The 21,430-nt window shown below is 45.5% G+C and overlaps 1 protein-coding gene across 2 annotated transcripts in view; it reads left to right on the forward strand.

The window, feature by feature from the left end:
• Positions 1 to 240: 240 nt before the first annotated feature.
• ASNS (asparagine synthetase (glutamine-hydrolyzing)) overlaps positions 241 to 21,430 on the forward strand; it is a 64,778-nt gene continuing 43,588 nt past the window's right edge. Inside the window, exons 1-4 of one of the 2 annotated variants that reach the window (XM_040352286.1) lie at positions 241 to 341; positions 1,798 to 2,065; positions 9,654 to 9,891; positions 11,160 to 11,345. In XM_040352286.1, the coding sequence (XP_040208220.1) occupies positions 1,817 to 2,065; positions 9,654 to 9,891; positions 11,160 to 11,345 (673 nt within the window). In that variant the 5' untranslated portion in view covers positions 241 to 341; positions 1,798 to 1,816. The remainder of the gene's footprint in view (positions 342 to 1,797; positions 2,066 to 9,653; positions 9,892 to 11,159; positions 11,346 to 21,430) is intronic. The other variant, XM_040352288.1, reaches the window with a different exon arrangement.

The following is a 21,430-nucleotide window of genomic DNA, read 5'->3' on the forward strand; positions in this document are numbered from 1 at the left end:
ATTTCTCTCGTGTCTTCTGTATAATAAATATTGGGACTCGGTCCTCTTTCTGATCCCTCGTCACTCAGGACTCCATAGTGATGACATAAGAGAGTTGGATGGGTGCCGAGCTCCGGGGGACACACAGCAGTCTGACACGCTTCTCATACACAGAAGTGAAAGTCTCTGTAAGGACGGGAGATTCCTGCGTCCAATCAGCAGCTTTGTCAGCCACTCAATGGGAGAGACGCTTACAATGCTCTGCCAGATTATTTGCATAGCGTACCCCGCAGGCTCGCTAGGTGCCAGTCCTGACGGCAACGTGCAGCTGCCTGGTCGCCGGTAAAGACTACTCAGTCCTGGTAATCCAACAATCCTTTTGTATTGTTTTATTATTATTATTTGCTTTCTGATGTAATAACTCCCTCTGTAGTATTGTACGTTGCCTGTCATTGTGTGCTGCTGGGATTTACACAGAAATAACATATGTCAGCGATTGCGACATGTATCAGTGTGCGAAACCGTCTCCAACTCCAGATGCTGCCCGCCGCATGCCACACTCGCACTTGTAGTTCCACAACTGAAGAGATACACTATACAATCCGATTGTACAATCTCCATTAGATTTAACAAAATGATGTAATAGGAGAACAGCATAGAAGTGCGCAGCCTATTGCATTAGGGTGTGCACCCCAAAGCTCACAGGCTACTGATCACTCACTGAGTTCATTGAGAAAAGGAAGGGGTCGATAAATTACATATTTACCAGCCCCTTTCCCAGGGCCGTCTTAATAGCATCATGGGCCCCTGGGCAAAGTAATGCTCTGGGGCCCCTACATTGAAGGCAGTGCAGGTAAACAGATATCAAGTAGGTAGGAGGCAGACAAGTGGAGCTTCCCCTTTTGGGTGGAGATCCGCATTAACTACATGAACAATCATTCTGTACAGCAAATAACAGCGGGGAAAATACTACATACATAAAGTTACAAAGCTGCTAGATTGATGCCCCCCAGCACTCTGACTCCTCTACGCCCCAGATATCCCCCCAGCACTCTGACCCCTCTACGCCCCATATATCTCCCCTGCACTCTGACCCCTCTACACCCCAGATATCCCCCCAGCACTCTGACCCCTCTACACCCCAGATATCCCCCCAGCACTCTGAACCCTCTACACCCCAGATATCCCCCCAGCACTCTGACCCCTCTACACCCCAGATATCCCCCCAGCACTCTGACCCCTCTACACCCCAGATATCCCCCCGACACTCTGACCCCTCTACACCCCAGATATCCCCCCAGCACTCTGACCCCTCTACACCCCAGATATCCCCCCAGCACTCTGACCCCTCTACGCCCCAGATATCCCCCCGACACTCTGACCCCTCTACACCCCAGATATCCCCCCAGCACTCTGACCCCTCTACACCCCAGATATCCCCCCAGCACTCTGACCCCTCTACACCCCAGATATCCCCCCGACACTCTGACCCCTCTACGCCCCAGATATCCCCCCGACACTCTGACCCCTCTACAGGTACGTGATTGTGCCCAGCCGTGCCATTCTGCCGACGTATATCGGCGTGAAGCGGTCCTTAAGTGGTTAATGTTTTTTTTTTTGGTTGCCCCACATATGCCTTACGGTCTTCCATGCCAGTCATATATGAACACATCATGCTGAATTTTGACAACCTTTAAACTTTGAGGAAGCGGAATGCATGAGATTGCCAATCATCGTTGGTATGTTGATGGGTAGGCTATGACAACATATTTTATTCTGTCTAAACTTCTGTTTTTCTGTGTGTTTGTGATTTATCAGCAGAAGTGAAGAATCCAGGATGTGTGGGATTTGGGCTCTATTTGGCAGCGATGAGTGCCTGTCTGTACAGTGTCTCAGTGCCATGAAAATTGCGCACAGGGGACCAGACGCGTTTCGCTTTGAAAATGTGAATGGTTTCACCAACTGCTGTTTTGGCTTCCACCGACTGGCTATCGTGGATCAGCTGTATGGTATGCAGCCTCTCCGTGTGAAGAAGTTCCCCTATCTGTGGCTCTGTTACAATGGGGAGATATACAACTACAAAGAGGTATGGCTTTTATGTGGATGGTAACAAACTAAGGGTAAAATGGCCGGATACCAACTACAGTAGATGAGTCTAACCAAAGCTGACCTTTAGCTTGATATACAAATGGTGGGTTAAACGTACCCATGTGCCTCCAAACCCTGAGTGTTGTCTGTCTGTCTATCCATCTAGTTATCTATCCAGGGGTCCCCAACCCCCGGGCCATGGTCAGGCCCGGATTTCCCACAAGGCCACTGAGGCCAGGCCTTGGGGCGGCAGTGGCATGGAGTCCCCCGATGCCCGGAAGATACAGTTAAGGGCGGTAAGTTATGGGGGAATCCACTCGCTCGTTAACAAGTGATTGCGGCGATGTCGCCGAAATCACTTGTAAAATGTGTGCTCCCATCTGTCCTCCCCTCCCCCCCCCCACCCCACATATCTCTCTCTGCTGGCTCTGTCTTCGGGACTCCGTCCTCCCCCCGGCCACCGAGTCTGTCTCCTGTCCCTGCTGCCGATGTACACAGTGAGAGGGGAGAGCTGTGCTCTTCCCATCTCAGCTGTGACAGGAGTTCTAGCACAGTGCTAGGACTCCTGTTTTGGAGGTGACAGGGTCAATAAAGAGAACATGTCACCTCCAATTGCTATCACACAGGAAATTGTTTTCTCCTGTGTGATAGCAAAAAAGTTAAGTGAAAAAAAATTGATAAAAAATAAATAAATAATAAAGAAATAATAATTAAATTATTAAAATAAAAAAGTAAAGAATAAGAAAAATAATACGAAAAATAATAAGAAAATTATACAAAAATTTAAGAAAGTAAGCAACAAGCTACAAATAAATAAAAATAAAAAAAGTGATAAAAAAGTAAAAAAACAAACAAAACATATTTGATCTAACCGTGCCGCACATTCTCCGTTGATTTGGGGGGGGGGTTTCGGTTGGCGGGGAGGGGGTGCATCGTGGAACCTGGCCTTGGGGCGGCAGGGAGAGAAAATCCGGCCCTGGCCATGGACCAGTACCAGTCCACGGCCTGTTAATGGCCGGGCCGCACTGTGGGAGGTGAGCGGCGACCACGGTCCCAAAAGGGACTATCACAGACCACGGTTGCTGCTCACCTCCTGCTGTGGGACTGTGTCACTGAGCACGTGCGTCTTCTACCGGGGTGGGAGGAGCTGGAGATCCGCACTGGAGAGCGGGAGTCTTTCATATTAACCACTAGGGGTCCCTATTATAGCCGAATGACGGCCACAGCGAGGACCCCAAATGCCCAAATCCCCCGCACGCTGTGATCACCGAGTCACTGAGACTCGGGTGATCACAGATCCCGGCCCCTTACCACGTGATCAGCTGTCAGCCAATGACAGCTGATCATGTGATGTAAACAAATCTCAGTAATCATTTTTTTTTCTCCTCATGCTAACAGTGTGAGGAGAAAAAAGGCCGATCACCAGCTCTTGTGTAAGGGACATTGGTCCACAGTGGAAGAGTCACATCAGCCTCATTAGTGCCCACCAGTACCGTCTGCCAGTGCCCCCTGCCAGTGACCACCAGTTCTATAAAGTGCCACCTATCAGTGCCCATCACTGACACCAATCAATGCCCACCAGTGGTGCCAGTCAGTCCCTCATCAGTGCTACCTAGCAGTGCTGCCTATCAGTCTCACCTACCAGTGCTGATCAGTGCCCATAACTGCCACCTATCAGTGCCAATTGTCAGTGCCTACCAGTGACACCTATCAATGCCCTTCAGTGCCACACATCAGTGCCACCTCTCAGTGTCAGCTCTCAGTGCCCCCGAATGCCGCCTCTCAGTGCCGCCTATCAGTGCCCACCAGTGCAGCCTTATCGGTGCCCATCAGTTCCCCCTATCAGTGCCGCCCTATTGGCACCCATCAGTGCCCATCAATGCAGTCTCATCAGCGTACATCAATGAAGGAGAAAAATTACCCGTTTGCAAAATTTTAACAAAAAATAAAAACCGCAGAGGTGATCAAATACCACCAAAAGAAAGCTCTATTTGTGGGGAAAAAATTATAACAATTTCATTTGGGTAGAGTGTAACATGACCGTACGATTGTCATTCAAATAGTGAGAGTACTGATGCCCCATACAGACGGTCATTTTTTGTGATGAAAAAAAAATTACGTTTGAAGTGATGAAAAAAAACGACATTTTTGAAACGTCATTTTCAAAAACGATGTAGCATACACACCATCATTTTGAAAAATGATGAACAAAGTGACGTCACTCTAAAGGGGAAGTTCTATTCGCCTTGAGGCTGCTTTTAGCTGGTTACTTGTTAGTAAAAGATGATTCGTGCTTTTTTGTCTGTTACAGCGTGATGAATGTGCTTACTCCATTATGAATGGTAGTTTTACCTCCCGTCTCAAAACTTGCTTCTGGGCATGTGCGGGTTTAAAAACGTCGTTTTGCCCACACACGATCATTTTCATTGACACAAAAAATGACATTTTGAAAAACGACACAAAAAATTTGAGCATGTTCGAATTTTTTTTTTGTCATTTTTCAGAAGACATAAAATGACATTTTGCCCACACACGATCATCTTAATTGACATTTTTAAAAATGTCATTTTATTTCATCACAAAAAATGACCGTCTGTACGCGGCATTAAAGCTGAAAATTGGTCTGGGCAGGAGTGGGGTTTAAGTGGCCAGTAAGCAAGTGGTTAACATGATAAGTTTTGGCAGCTCCCGCCCTCCCTCCAGATATGCAGCTCCTCCCGCCCCCTGCCCAGCTGATAGGTTGACATCGGCAGCGGGGGGGGGGGGGGGGGGGGGGGGGAAGACCCAGCAGAAGACCCATGGCTGAAAACTACCTTAACCCTGCCACAGGTAGGACTGTGCAGGGGGTGGGCAGAGACTGAAATGGGGCACTGGAATAGGGCAGTGAGAAAGGAAAGGGGGGCATGACTGCAAGGGGCACTGTGACAGGGGGGCTGTGATGGCAAGGAACACTGTGATATAAAGTGGACTGCACTGCAATCATTACAGTGCCCCTTTACGGTGCTGTCCCCTTTATATCACAGTACCCCGTTTACAGTGCTGTCCCCCTTTACATCACTGTGCCCCTTTACAGTGCAGCCCCCAATACATCTCCATGCCCCTTTACAGTTCAGCCCCCATTACATCTCCATGCCCCTTTACAGTTCAGCCCCCATTACATCTCCATGCCCCTTTACAGTTTAACCCCCATTACATCTCCATGCCCCTGTACAGTTCAGTCCCCATTACATCTCCATGCCCCTTTACAGTTCAGCCCCCATTACATCATGCTTCCCATTTAAAGTGCAGCCCCCGTTACATCACCATGCCCCTTTCCAGTGCAGCCCCCATTACATTATGATGCCCCTTTACAGTGCAGCCACCGTTACATCTCCATGCCCCTTTCCAGTGTAGCCCCCCGTTACATTAATGAAAAGGGGACTGAACTGTAAAGGGGCACTATAATATAGAGGGGGGCTGTGATGTGAAAGGGAATAGAGGACACTGTGGGACTATCTAATGCCTAGTATTAATTAGTCACATTTAACAGTTTACTGGTTTATCCAAGCCATGTTTTCTGCTTCAGCGAGTGTCTGGAACATACCCCACCATTTATATTCACACAAGAAACCATATGATCACCTCCAGTCTCCATGGAAGGTGTCAAGATAGATATACAGTATTCCATCCATTGGTATACATGGCTGAAGTTCTAAACTGTTGTCGAATTGCCAGGAACTATGGGCCAGATCCACAGCCAGCGGGCTTAACTTAAATCTTCCTATTTAAGTTACACCGCCGCAAAATTTCTACCTAAGTGCCCGATCCACAAAGCACTTACCTAGAAATTTTCGGCTGTGTAACTTAAATCTGTCCGGCGCAAGGCGTGCCCAATCTAATGGGGCGAGTCCCATTTAAATTAGGCGCGCTCCCGCGCCGGACGTACTGCGCATGCTCCCGACGTGATTTTCCCGACGTGCATTGCGCGAAATTACGTTGCGCCGAGTTTTGTGAATCGCGCCGGGTAAAAAAAGTTGCGTCGGGAAAAAAAAAAGATGCGGCGGGAAAAAAAAAAAATTTAAAAAAAATTTGAAGGGTATACTTTTACAAGGTGTACTAACTTTACACTTTGTAAAAGCAGCCCTAATTTTGCGTTTGCAAACTAACAACTTACGGATACTTCACAAAGGGAAACCGCTTTGTGGATCTCCGTAAGTGCTAATTTACATACCCAAAGCGGCATTTCGACGAGAAATGCCCCCAGCGGCGGCCGCGGTACTGCATCCTAAGATCCGACAGTGTAAAACTATTACACCTGCCGGATCTTAGGAATATCTATGCGTAACTGATTCTGTGGATCAGTCGCATAGATAGAAACAGGGATACGCAGGCGTATCAGCAGATACGCCTGCGTATCCCTTTTGAGGATCTGGCCCTAAAATGGCATTATATAGTATGTGGAAGACAAATGGGGGTTGATTTACTAAAACTGTAAAGTGCAAAATCTGGTGCACATGTGCATGGTAGCCAATCAGTTTGTTCAATTATGCTTTGACAAAAAAATATTGGAAGCTGATTGGTTTCTAACTGGTATTCAGCATAGCCCCTGATGGTGGAGATGGGTTTTGCTGTGCGTTAGTGCCAGGTCCCGGTCCTCAGGATCACCCCACCAGGAGGGGGGGGGGGGTGTCAATTCTGGGAGACACAGTGGATTAAGTCAGCAGCTCTGCTCCCTCCTCCTTCCTCCGTGTCGGGCCAGTAGGAGAGCGCAGCCCAGTAGGGACCCAGCGTGAAGCCATAATGGTTCACTGCTTTGTTCCCTTACCGGCAATGACGGCGGCAGCACCCGACAGCTGATAGAGAAACATTAGCTGCGGTGCTGACATTGCTGGACTCCAGGACAGGTAAGTGCCCTATTATTAAAAGTCAGCAGCTACAGTATGTGTAGCTGTTGGCTTTTAATTTTTGCAGGGGTGGGTTTAAAGTGGAACTTTAGGTAAAAGAAAAAGGCAAACAGACAGCATTTTGAATGCAGAAGTGGCATACTTTGTCTCTTCTGCAATAAAGTTCCTTACTTGCCTGCACATGTGCAGCTCAGAGTACATTTTCAGCAACTCCGAGATGAATTGTCATCTCGGCCTGGCCATTGAAAATGGGTGAAGATCGGTACCTGGAAGCCAACTGGAGGATGTCAGTAGCTGGGTGTGAGTGGCTGACTGGTTCCTGTACTCCGCAAGTTCTCTTGCTGTTTTCTTATACAGTGGAACCTCGGATTACGAGCATAATCCGTTCCAAGAGAATGCTCGTAATCCAAAGTACTTGCATATCAAAGCGAGTTTCCCCATTGAAGTCAATGGAAACGAAAATAATTTGTTCTGCATTGACTTCAATGGCATGCAATACCACATGCAGCCAGAGGCTGGGGGGGGGGGGTCACCAGAGAGCCTTGTAAACACTCGGCTGAATTTGGAAAACCTTGAAAAGTTGAGTATTTCCGAGCATTACCAAACGGTTTCCGAACGGCGCCAATCGGCACCGATCGGCGCAGTTCGGCTCCAGCGCCCCCCACCTCAGGCCAAATGCGGTATTGCACACCGCTTTGGCTTGAATCCTGCTTGTTTTGCGAGACAACACTCGCAAACCGAGTCAGGTTTTTTTAAAATACAGTGCTCGTATTGCGAAACGCTCGTTAACCGCGTTACTTGCAATCCGAGGTTCCACTGTATTCCCACATCAGTGTCTTGGTTAGACAATTGCCAATATGTCTGTGAATTTTTCCATTCATCTAGGTCAGGGGTCTCCAAACTTTACAAACCAAGGGCCAGATTATTGTCCTTCAGCCTTAAGGAGGGCCAGATTGTGGCCAGTGGGGGCAGAACATGTCCTGAGCCCAGCATCAATGAGAATAATTATGGGCTCAAGGTTGGTGGTCAGTAGGAGGAATAGTAGTGCCCCTATTAGTTAGAGGATCAGTATCCTATCATTGGTAAGGTGTCAGTGGAAGAAATAGTGCCCCCTTGTTGGTGTCAGTGGGAGGAATAGTGCTCCAAGGGCCGGATAGAGGCTAGCAAAGGGCCACATCTGGCCCTTGGGCCGCAGTTTGGAAACCCCTGATCTAGGTCATGGTAGAGCTAGTGCTAGTTGGTCACAGTCAATCGGACATTTTCCTGTAATGTTGTAGAATGTTCCACAGTGTATCCAAGCCACTTCTTCAGTTTCATTGAGTGCCAGGAACATACCTCAACATTTATATCCACACAGGTAGCAGACCTTGATCCAATAACTATGGAATGTGTCAAGGGCTCAAGGCAGGGCAATGTAGTATGTAAAAGCAAGTACTAAGGGCTCTTTCACACGGGTGGCCCGTTCAGGTCCGCCTGGCAGTTTTTTAGGCGGACCTGAACGGGCGCTCTGTGCTCCTCTATGGAGCCTCGGATGTCAACTGTGACATGCCCGCTGACATCTGACCCGCTCCGATCCACCAAAGTGTGACGGAGGAAAAACCGACTTTTCCATCTGTCTGGCGGATCGGGTGAACACGGACAGACGGTCCGTGTTTATCCGATCCCCCCATAGGGGAGAGCGGAGAAAAGACAGGGCGGTCCCTGCACAATGTGCGGGGATCGCCCTGTCATCCGCCGGCTCAGCGGGGATATACGGAGCGATCCCCGCTGAGCAAGCGGAGGTTCACTACTGATCCGCCCCGTGTGAAAGGGGCCTAAGAGATTTCCATTTCCTCCAAGGCTCCTGTATACTCTGGGGCAGATCCACATACATCGGCGCAGGGCACAGCGTATGTAAAATACGCTACGCCGCTGTAACTTACTTTGCTTTTCTTTGAATCCTCAACGAATTTGCGCCGTAACTTACGGCGGCGTAGTCTATCTCTTGCGGCGTAAGGGCGCGGAATTCAAATGCGGCGGGTAGGGGGCGTGTTTCATTTAAATGAAGCACGTCCCCGCGCCGAACGAACTGCGAATGCGCCGTCCGTAAAAACTCCCAGGGTGCATTGCTCCAAATGACGTCGCAAGGACGTCATTGTTTTCAACGTGAACGTAAATGGCGTCCAGCCCCATTCACGGACGACTTACGCAAACGACGTAAAATTTTCAAAATTAGACGCGGGAACAGCCACCATATAGCAGCTTTAACTATACGCCGGAAAAAGCAGAACGGAAACAACGTAAAAAAATGTGACGGCCGGTCGTACGTTCGTGGATCGTCGGAAATAGCTAATTTGCATACTCAACGCGGATTACGACGGGAACGCCACCTAGCGGACGCCGAAAAATTGCATCTAAGATCCGACGGCGTACGAAGACGTACGCCTGTCGGATCTAGACGAGATGCCGTTGTATCTTGTTTTGAGGATTCAAAACAAAGATACGACGCGGGAATTTTGAAATTACGCCGGCGTATCAGTAGATACGCCGGCGTAATTTCTTTGTGGATCTACCCCTTAATATTTAAAAAAAAAATGTAACACCCTCATAGGAATTCTCAGATAAAATTAAAATGAAGTAGAAAATACTACGATGATAGAATCCACTCTACAAATAACTTTTATGCTAATGTTTCATACTAATCTCACTGGGTTGTTCCGGCAGGTGGGAAAACATTTTGGATTCGAGTATCAGACCCTGGTGGACGGAGAGGTAATCCTCCATCTTTACAATAAACACGGAATTGAGCAAACTGCAGCCTTATTGGATGGAGTATTTGCGTTTATTCTGCTGGATACAGCCAATAGAAAGGTCTATCTGGGCCGGGACTCCTATGGTGTTAGACCGCTCTTCAAACTTCTCACCGATGATGGCTTCCTGGGAGTTTGCTCTGAAGCTAAAGGTAATCATAATAAGATGCTGAGACCTGAATACAGAAAGAAGTGTTTTTTTTATTTTATGATTTTTTTTTATAATTGTGAAATATTTTTTCTGATTGTAACTCCATCGGGGAGGATTTACTCTCACTTCCCGATCCTGTGATCAACAAAAATTGTGTGGTTGTCATGGGGGCAGCCAAACATGGGCACAACTTATTCAAATTTGTGTACAGGGTGGGCCATTTATATGGATACACCTTAATAAAATGGGAATGGTTGGTGATATTAACTTCCTGTTTGTGGCACATTAGTATATGTGAGGGGGGAAACTTTTCAAGATGGGTGGTGACCATGGTGGCCATTTTGAAGTCGGCCATTTTGAATCCAATTTTTGTTTTTTCAATAGGAAGAGGGTCATGCGACACATCAAACTTATTGGCAATTTCACAAGAAAAACAATGGTGTGTTTGGTTTTAACGTAACTTTATTCTTTCATGAGTTATTTACAAGTTTCTGACCACTTATAAAATGTGTTCAATGTGCTCTCCAGTGACATGCGGCGAGCGCTACGCTGTGGGCTCTTGCTGAATGAAGCTAGGACAGCCACTGATGTTTCTTCATTAGTGACAGGTTTCATGCGTCCACATTTTGGCAAATCCAACACTGAACCAGTTTGACGAAACTTAGCAAGCAGTTTGCTAACTGTAGCATGGGAGATGGGTGGTCTCGTAGGCTGTCTTGCATTGAAATCTGCTGCAATGACCCGGTTACTGCATTCACCAGACATCAACACAATTTCTATCCGCTCCACACGTGTTAACCTCAGCGACATGTCAATGGCTGTAAAGAAAGAGAAACTTAGAAATAACTCATGAAAGAATAAAGTTACATTAAAACCAAGCACACCATTGTTTTTCTTGTGAAATTCCCAATAAGTTTGATGTGTCACATGACCCTCTTCCTATTGAAAAAAACAAAAGTTGGATTCAAAATTGCCAACTTCAAAATGGCCACCATGGTCACCACCCATCTTGAAAAGTTTCCCCCCTCACAAATACTAATGTGCCACAAACAGGAAGTTAATATCACCAACCATTCCCGTTTTATTAAGGTGTATCCATATAAATGGCCCACCCTGTACAATCTGTACTTGACCCAATTGGTGCTTGACATAATTTTTTATTTTTTTTTAGCAAAAGCTCTTAAATTTTCATATTTACAAAGGTTATATAAACTATGTACTGTTGTTTTCTCCAAAATTTGTAGATATAACACATTTTCTTCATCTTAGGTCTTATTAACTTGAAGCATTCTATGACCTCATGCCCAAAAGTAGACCCGTTCCCTCCTGGTCACTGTGAAGTCTTTGATTTAAAGCCCAGCGGGAAGGTTGCCTCAGTTGAATTGATAAAGTTCCGCAATTTCAAGGACGAACCTCAGCACGCAGCCTACGATTCACTGGGGAAACTACAAGCAGGTATTGTCATGTGTGACTACATACCGTAGCTAAGCCTTGTCTTGGATTTCTGGGGCAGATACTGTTTTTTTTAGACATGTGCATTTGCTTTCGTCCGAATGCATTTTCGCCTGAATTTCTGTTTTTTTACGTTCATTTTAACAAACGATAACGAATGCGCAGAATCCGAAATCCGAAAGATTTAACATAAAAAATGCTTTATTTTCACTTTGTTGCGACAACAGTTCGATATAGATAGAAGATTCGACATGACGGTGACAACAGCTAGATCAAGGTTTCTCAACTAAGGTACCATGGAACCCCAAGGTTTCTCCAGAGGTTTCTATGGGTTCCTAGAGCAATGAGAAATTTCTGCGTCTTAGATACATTCCCACTGACACCGTTTATCTTTTTAGCTATCTGTAATGCCGCGTACACATGACCGTTTTTAATGTCATGGAAAAAAACAACGTTTTTCGCTACGTGATTCTTGTCAAGCCTGCCTTGCATACACACGATCGTGAAAAAAAAATGCTCGAGCAAAGCGCGGTGACGTACAACACGTACGACGGCACTATAAAGGGGAAGTTCCATTCGGATGGCGCCACCCTTTGGGCTGCTTTTGCTGATTTTGTGTTAGTAAAAGTTTGGTGAGAGACGATTCGCGCTTTTCAGTCTTCGTGCTTTTCAGTCTGTTACAGCGTGACAAATGTGCTATCTCCATTACAAACGCTAGTTTTACCAGAACGAGTGCTCCCGTCTCATACTTTGCTTCTAAGCATGCATGTTTTTTCCCATCGTTAAAGCCCACACACGACAGTGTTCTAAATTTTTAATGGCCATTTTTCACGTTGAGAAAAATGCTCTGGAGCCTACACACGATCGTTTTTAATGACCAATTTAAAAAGTGGCATTTTTCTCGTCATTAAAAACGGTCGTGTGTACGCGGCATAAGGAGCATTCTTCCTAATGACCATCACACTGTATCATCAGTTGTAGATATAGTAATGTTTAGCAGGTGTTCCCTAAGACTGAACATGTATTTCAAGGTTTCAAGGGTGTTAAAAAGGTTGAGAAAGGCTGAGCTACATAATTAAGCTTAGGCTTGAGCCCAATGGTGTCGACAGTGATCCAACCATTTTGGCCAAATCAAGAGTTGGTACACCGAAAAGCAACTCACAACAGCCCTAAAAATAGCGCTGCTATCCCGCCTGAAAAACTCCTGCCCAGCTACCTCAATGTGAAAGCCGAAGGGCTTTCACACTGAGGCGATGCGCTGGCGGGAGACAAAAAAATCTCCTGTCAGCAGCATCTTTGGAGCGGTGAGAGGAGCGGCGTGTATACCGCTCCTTCACCGCTCCTTCCCATTGAAAACAATGGGAAACCGCGGCAATACCGCCCGCAATGTGCCTCTATATAGGCGCATTGCGGGCGGTATTAACCCTTTATCGGCCGCTAGCGGGGGTTAATACCGCACCGCTAGCGGCTGATTTCCACGGCAATCCCGGCGGTATAGCGCCGCTACTTTTAGCGGCGTTATACCGCCACCGCGGCTCCCGCCCCAGTCTGAAAGGGGCCTTAAAGCGGAGGTTCACCCGCACATGACCCTTTTTCCCCTTAGATGGATGCTCGTTGTGTCTAGGGGAATCGGCTAGTTGTTTTAAAATATGAGCCGTACTTACCGTTTACGAGATGCATCTCCTCCGCCGCTTCCGGGTATGGGCTGCGGGACTGGGCGTTCCTATTTTGATTGACAGTCTTCCGAGAGGCTTCCGACAGTCGCATCCATCGCGTCACGATTTTCTGAAAGAAGCCGAACGTCGGTGCGCAGGCGCAGTATAGAGCCGCACCGACGTTCGGCTTCTTTCGGCTACTAGATGGATGCGACCGTCGGAAGCCTCTCGGAAGACTGTCAATCAAGAAGGAACGCCCGCTCCCGAAGACCCATACCCGGAAGCGACGGAGAAGATGCATCTCAAAAACGGTAAGTACGGCTCATATTTTAAAACAACTAGCCGATTCCCCTAGACAAAACGAGCATTCATCTAAGGGGAAAAGAGAAAAAAATATATAATTGGGTGAACTCCCGCTTTAACAACTGTTTCTAGAATAAAAGACAGAGACTGCCTGCGCAAGGCCTTTCACCCCCAACTCCCCATTCTAATGCCGCGTACACACAACTGTTTTTCCTGTCATGCAAAAAAACTGTGTTTTTCTCGTCGTGATTCCTCTCAAGCCTGCCTTGCATACACACGTTCATGAAAAAAAAACGCTCAAGCAAAGCGCGGTGACGTACAACACGTACGACGGCACTATAAAGGGGAAGTTCCATTCGGATGGTGCCACCCTTTGGGACGCTTTTGCTGATTTCTGAGCATGCACTTTCCCCCCCCCCCCCCCCTCGGAAAAGCATACACACGATCGGTTTTCCTGACGAGAAAAAGAACGACGGGAAAAAACGACGAGAAAAAATAGAGCAGGTTCTAATTTTTTTCCGGACAGTTTTCTCGTCGAGAAAACTGCTATGGGGCATACACACGACTGGTTTTCACGACCAATCTAAAAAAATGGCAGTTTTTTCATCATGAAAAACGGTCATGTGTACGCGGCATTATAGTTCTAAACAGTAATGTTTGAGCTACAACACCGCTCCTGTTAAGAAGAATAAATCGAGACAGTGGGGTTATTTACTAAATTGAAGAGCACAAATTCTGGTGCAGCTCTGCATAGAAACCAATCAGCTTCCATTTTTTTTGTCAAAGCTTAGGTGAAAAAGCTGAAGTTAGAAGCTGATTGACTACCATGCACCTCTGCACCAGATTTTTCACTCTCTGGTATTATTAACCACTTGCTTACTTGGCACTTATACCCCCCTCCTGCCCAGGTGAAATTTCAGCTTCCGGAACTGCGTCGCTTTAACTGACAATTGCGCGGTCGTGCAACGTGGCTCCCAAACAAAATTGACGTCCTTTTTTCCCCACATTTGATCACCTGTGTGGTTTTTATTTTGTGCGCTATAAACAAAAAAGAGCGACAATTTTGAAAAAAAATACAATATTTTTTACTTGTTGCTATAATAAATATGCCAATTTAAAAAAAATATATATATTTTTCTCAGTTTAGGCCGATACGTATTCTACATATTTTTGGTATAAAAAAAAAAAAAAATATCGCAATAAGCGCAAAAGTTATAGCGCCTACAAAATAGGGGACAGAATTATTATTTTATTTTTTTTACTAGAAATGGCGGCGATCTGCGATTTTTATTGGGACTGCGACGTTATGGCGGACACATCGGACACTTTTGACACATTTTTGGCGCCATTCACATTTATACTGCGAACAGTGCTATAAATATGCACTAATTACAGTATAAATGTGACTGGCATTGAAGGGGTTAACACTAGGGGGTGAGGAAGGGGTTACATGTATTCCCTGCATTGTGTTCTAACTGTAGGTGGAGGGGGGTGACTGGGGGAGGTGACCGATCTGTGTCCCTATGTACAAGGGACACAGATCGGTCTCCTCTCCAGAGATAGGACGCTGTCTCTGTGTGAGCCGGCAATGAAAGATGATCTCATATGTTTACATATGAGATCATCTCTCATTGGCCGCACAGATCGCATCGCAAACGGCCACTCTGATTGGCCGTTCGCCGCGATCTGTAATTGGCTGTGTCCAAGGGACATGGCCAACACAGAGTTTCCCTGCTGCGCGCTCTGGAGCGCGCGCGGGGAACGCCCAAAGGGGCGGACATCAATTGACGTTGGGTTGGATATTCAGGTCCGCGCTGTAGCCGTCATTCGGCTATAGCGCGGGTCTGAAGAGGTTAAATAAACCCCATAGGGTCACTGATGGATCATGCATCCACCGCCAAACAATCTCTAATGTCTATGGCCGGCTTCACAATGGCTGTCAATAGCGTTAGTGAATTATACTGTGGTAGAAGTACAGTCGTTTAAAGGCAAAGTGGATTTGCCTTTAGTAAATCAACCTCCCTGCTTCCTCCAGTCTGAACACAGGAACTGGGTATTATTGCTGAATACCCAAGACTAGGCCACACTAGATACTGTAGATGTAAACTGGAACTCTTTTTATTGAAAACTCACAAAGAATTTTTAGCACACCAGATCAGGTAGGTCACATTACACTTATGCCGTGTACACACGATCGGTTTTTCCATCGGTGTAAAAAAATTAGGGTTGTCCCGATACCACTTTTTTGAGAGCGTGTGAAAGTACCGATACTTTTTTTCAAGTACTCACCAATACCGATACTTTTTTTTAATGTCACGTGACAGTGGCTTTTTTTTTTTACTATTTTTTTTTTAGTTATTTCTTTTTTTTGCAGTGATTTTTTATTTTTACAGTGATTTATTTATTTATTTTAGATGGGGGGGGGGGGTAATAGATTGTTAGTGTTTTTTTTTTATTATTATTATTATTTACATTTTATTTTTTAAATTATTTATTGCATTTTAATTTTTTTTTTTTTAATCAGCCCTGTTGGCTGATTAACAGACCTCTGACATCTCCCCTCTGAGACAGGGAAAGGGACTAGGGACACAGATTTCCCAGTCCCTTTCTCAGCAGCCTTAGCTGCGCTGAAAATGAATGGACAGAAGACAGCCGCTTCTCTTCATTCATAAACTGAAACATTGTAAACACAGGTTACGATGTTTCAGTTATGTGAATGGACAGAGTCAGTAAACACTGACTCTGTCCATTCGGAACAGTAAGGAGCCCGGATTTACCGGCTCCTACCTCCGCTCTCCATCCTGACAGTTCCAGGAGTGGGGACACGGAGGAGAAGGAAACACCAAGGGGGACACGGAGGGAGAAGGAAACACCGAGGGGGACACGGAGGGAGAAGTAAACACCGAGGGGGACACGGAGGGAGAAGGAAACACCGAGGGGGACACGAAGGGAGAAGGAAACTCTGAGGGGGACACGGAGGGAGAAGGAAACACCGAGGGGAACACGAAGGGAGAAGGAAACACAGAGGGGGACACATAGGGAGAAGGAAACAACGAGGGGGACACGGAGGGGGAAGGAAACAACGAGGGGGACACGGAGGGAGAGAGACTGCAGCAAAACGGAGGGAGGCTGGAGGAGGACACGGGACAGTCAGCGGTGATCGTGTGTGGGGGAGTTACAAGCACCAATCGCCGCTGATTTTAAAGCAGCTGAAAGCCGCGGGGGGGGGGTGAAGAGAGAAGCAGAGAAATTACTTTTAAATCTATACATCGGTGATCGATGCTTGTAACTTCCCCACGCACTGATCACCGCTGACTGTACAAGTATCGGGTGAAGCAAATGCTTGGTATCGGTCCTGATACCGATACTAGTATCGGTATCGGGACAACCCTAAAAAAAAGAACATGTTTTACATTTTTTCCGATGAAGAAAAAAAAGGATAGTAAATTCCGATCGTCTGTGTGGAACTCAGGAACTGATAAATCCGCCCATGCTCAGAATCAATTTGACGCATGCTCGGAAGCATTGAACTTCATTTTTTCTGCTCGTCGTAGTGCTTTATGTCACCGCGTTTTGCCACGGTCGGAATTCAGTCTGATAGTGTGTATGCAAGACTGATGAGAGTCAGCTTCATCGGAATTCCGACGAAAAATTCCATTGGATTTTATTCCATCAGAAATCCGATCTTGTGTACACAGCATAACAATACAAACTGTAAAAAGAAATATACAGGTGAAACTCGAAAAATTTGAATATTGTGCAAAAGTTTATTTATTTCACTAATGCAACTTAAAAGGTGAAACTAATATATGAGAGAGACTCATTACATGCAAAGCAAGATAGTTCAAGCCTTGATTTGTCATAATTGTGATGATTATGGCTTACAGCTCATGAAATCCTCAAATCCACAATCTCCGAAAATTTGAATATTACATGCAATCAATAAAACAAGGATTGTACATAGAATATCGGACCTCTGAAAAGTATAAGAATGCATATGTACTCAGTACTTGGTTTGGGCCCCTTTTGCAGCAATTACTGCCTCAATGCATCGTGGTATCAGCCTGTGGCACTGCTGAGGAGTTATGGAAGACCAGGATGCTTCAATAGCGGCCTTCAGCTCTTCTGCATTGTTCGGTCTCATGTCTCTCATCTTTCTCTTGGCAATGCCTCATAGATTCTCTATGGGGTTCAGGTCAGCCGAGTTTGCTGGCCAATCAAGCACAGTAATCCCAGGGTCATTGAACCAGGTTTTGGTGCTTTTGGCAGTGTGGGGGAGGTGCCAAGTCCTGCTGAAAAATGAAGTCAGCACCCCCATAGAGCTCGTCTGCGGAAGGAAGCATGAAGTGCTCCAAAATCTCCTGGTAGACGGCTGCGGTGACCCCGGACTTAATGAAGCACAGAGGACCAACACCAGCAGATGACATGACTCCCCAAATCATCACTGACTGTGGAAACTTCACACTGGACTTCAAGCATCTTGCAGTGTGTGCCTCTCCATTCTTCCTCCATACTCCAGTCCTTGGTTTCCAAATGAGATGCAAAATTTGCTCTCATCAGAATAGAGGACTTTGGACCACTGAGCAACAGACCAGGTGTGTTTTTCTTTAGCCCAGGTAAGACGCTTCTGACGTTGTTTGTTGGTCAGGAGGCTTGACAAGAGGAACGCGACATTTGAAGCCTATGTCCAGGATCCGTCTGTGTCTGGTGGCTCTTGATGTACTGACTCCAGCCTCAGTCCACTCCTTGTCAAAGTCCCCAACACATTTGAATGGCCTTTTCCTGACAATCCTCTCCAGGCTGCGGTCATCCCTACTGCCTGTGCACGTTTTTCTTCCACACGCTTATCCCTTCCACATAACTTTCTAATAATGTGCTTTGATACAGCACTTTGGGAACATCCAACTTCTTTTGCAATTACCTTTTGAGGTATTCCCTCCTTATGGAGGGTGTCAATGATGGTTTTCTGCACAACTGTCAGGTCAGCAGTCTTTCCCATGATTGTGATTCCTACTGAACCAGACTGAGAGACCATTTAATGGTTCAGGAACCCTTTGCATGTGTTATGGCTTAATTAGCTGATTAGAGTGGGACACTTTGAGCCTAGAATATTCCACCTTTTCACAATATTCTAATTTTCTGAGATTGTGGATTTGGGGTTTTTATGAGCTGTAAACCATAATCATCACAATTATGACAAATCACGGCTTGAACTATCTTGCTTTGCATGTAATAAGTCTCTCTCATATATTAGTTTCTCCTTTTAAGTTACATTAGTGAAGTATACAAACTTTTGCACAATATTCCAATTTTTCGAGTTTCACCTGTAATTAACAGCCAACATAAACATTAAGCTAATTAAACAACTAGTCACCTAGGTGACGATGTGCCCATTCAGACTGTTCGGCACCAAGCCTACAACCCTGGATACAAAGTGCATTACACATTATCATAAGCATAAACATCCTACAATAGTTCAATAACAAGTACAGTGGTCATAATAATCACACCTTCAAGATATGATCAGACAGACAGAAACAATAGACGACTCAATTAACAATGGGAATGCACACAATGGGAGAGACATACTTAACAGAAAGACACGTAACACCTTAATAAACTGACTATAGCAGGAGACCCCAGTATCAAGTTGATTTGAGCTGATCATATTATCATCTGCTCTGAGTATCACAGTCTAAAGCAGTCATTGCTGGTTTGGACATAGAGGCCCCAAATATGCATCTGGGTCCTCAAGTTCCCAGTGTCTGTGTGTTTTAGGGTTACATGGACTTGGATCCGAAGCAAGACTACGCCAAGGGTCCCCCAAGCACACACCTCCCAAAGAGTAGGGTTCCCTTAATAGCCTGGGGGCCAAAGTCAGTAGGCCACCCTACAGTCCCCTCCAAAAGCCCCTGTCCTGGTTGGGTCTGTCACAGGTACCAGGGCACTGCATAGTCTCCAGGCTGCGAACAGCTTTTTTTCCATCATGCACTGCAGACTCTTTATTATCTCTGCCTTGTGTCATCAACTTATGGTAGTAACTTTTGCCGTGCCATTTCCTAAAGCAGGGTTCTCAAACTGGCAGTCCTCCAGCTGTTGTAAAACTACAAGTCCCATCATGCCTCTGCCTGTGGGAGTCATGCTTGTAACTTTCAGCCTTGCAATGCCTCATGGGACTTGTACTTTTGCAACAGCTGGAGGGCTGCCAGTTTGAGGCCCCTGTCCTAAAGGGTAACCCGTGGCATTCTTACAGCTGACACTTCTAAGAACAGATGTTTATGAGTTTTTATTCATTTACATTTTGCTCTTATAGACTGAAATCGCTATATATCAATGTTCCACGGCAGGTCAACTTTACAAGAAGTGTTCAGCTATAAACGTTTAATTAGGACATTTCTTTTAGGACCGGCTTCATGGTCTATAAAATTTAATAGAGAAAAAAGTGTTTTCTTTAAATTGTTCTTTTGCTTGGATTTGATGAGATTCCTTGTACTTGTTAAAAGAGCTCCATATTTTTCATGGAGGGATGGACATTTAGCTATTTAGTTCTTAAAGCGCCACAAAATAAAAATTCTATTTAATTCATTTTACATACAGTGGAACCTTGGATTACGAGCGTAATCCATTCCAGGAGAATGCTCGTAATCCAAAGCACTCGCATATCAAAGCGAGTTCCCCCATAGAAGTCAATGGAAACAAAAAAAATTTGTTCCGCATTGACTTCAATGGCATGCAATATCACATGTGGTGATAGGCTCGGAAAGGCTTGGGAACTCAGTATTTCCGAACGGCTTCGCTCGGCTCCACTTGACTCCGGCGCCCCCGTACCTCTGGCCAAATGCGGCACTGCACACTGCTGTGGCTTGAATCCTGCTCGTTTTGCGAGGCAACACTCACAAGCCGAGTCAGGATTTTACACAAAATAAATGCTCGTATTGTGAAACGCTTGTTAACCACGTTACTCGCAATCCGAGGTTTCACTGTATTTAAAGCAAACTCCCCCCCATCCATCCATCAATCCATTAATCCATGTCTGCATGCTTTATTTTGTTGAGAAATCATTTTGATAACCACCCCCCTCTAGCATTTTTAGTTGCGGCCATCTTAAGTAAGGGGAGATGATTCGTGTGGCATTTACTTCCTGGAATCCACCTGCATTAGCTCAATCATGCAGGCAGGAGGATGTGCTTAGCCGAGAAAGCCTCCTGGGATGTATGACACCATTTTGGCCTTGGGCAGAAACCAGGGAGTAACTGAAGAAATGTAAAAAAAAGTTTAAAACAGGTAAATATCATATAAAATAAAATAAGCCGTGCAGATAGCGTGATGATTCAAACATAAAACCAATTAGAATGCATATTACTATTCATTGTGCTATGGATAAGTTGAAAACACTATAACGAATAGGTTAATCTATCCACAACATATTCCAATAAGTCCCAGTGAAAAAAATGATATAGTATGAAAAATAAAATATGAACAAGTCAATGTCCTATTTTCAAAGAACGGACGCATCGGATGATGGTTTAGTGGCTGAAAATACACTGCTCTACTTCACATATAATGGTGACATCAAACAAAGGGAAACCATAGAACAGTGATAAGATAGAAAGGAAGTCCTCCACCTTCCAAACAAACTGCCTCTTACCGAAAGGGAAGATCCCAACCAGAGATTAAGTCAATTCTATGACGAAACATGTCGGGGCCGTGGCTACAGTTTGACTTCTGACCATCTAACCAAACGTGAGAGGCCATTGCAGTGACTTATCTTCGCTAGTGACCAGCGATTGGATTTTGCTTTATGCCAGCTTTGTGGGCCACCATTTCAGTGTGGATCGAGTGGTGAGAGATACCTGGTTGTTTTTTCCTGGGTCCGCTGTGACCGTAGTTTTATCAGCCATACAATACTGAGGAATTTTCTGCTGTGCTGTGTTTCACGAATTTTACTTTGGCCGTTTGTGAGTGCATTTTTTTATGTGGTGTGTTATTAAACTGGTTTTACATTATCACACTATTATACGTTTTCTTCATTATTTATGAGGATCTTATTTATCACTTGGCTGGAAATGGAGGCTCGCCTAATGGTTTGAACAATCATTACATGCTATTGTGCCGAAACACGAGAGTGTC

Source organism: Rana temporaria, chromosome 5, assembly GCF_905171775.1.
Source record: "Rana temporaria chromosome 5, aRanTem1.1, whole genome shotgun sequence".
Taxonomy (NCBI): Eukaryota; Metazoa; Chordata; class Amphibia; order Anura; family Ranidae; genus Rana; species Rana temporaria.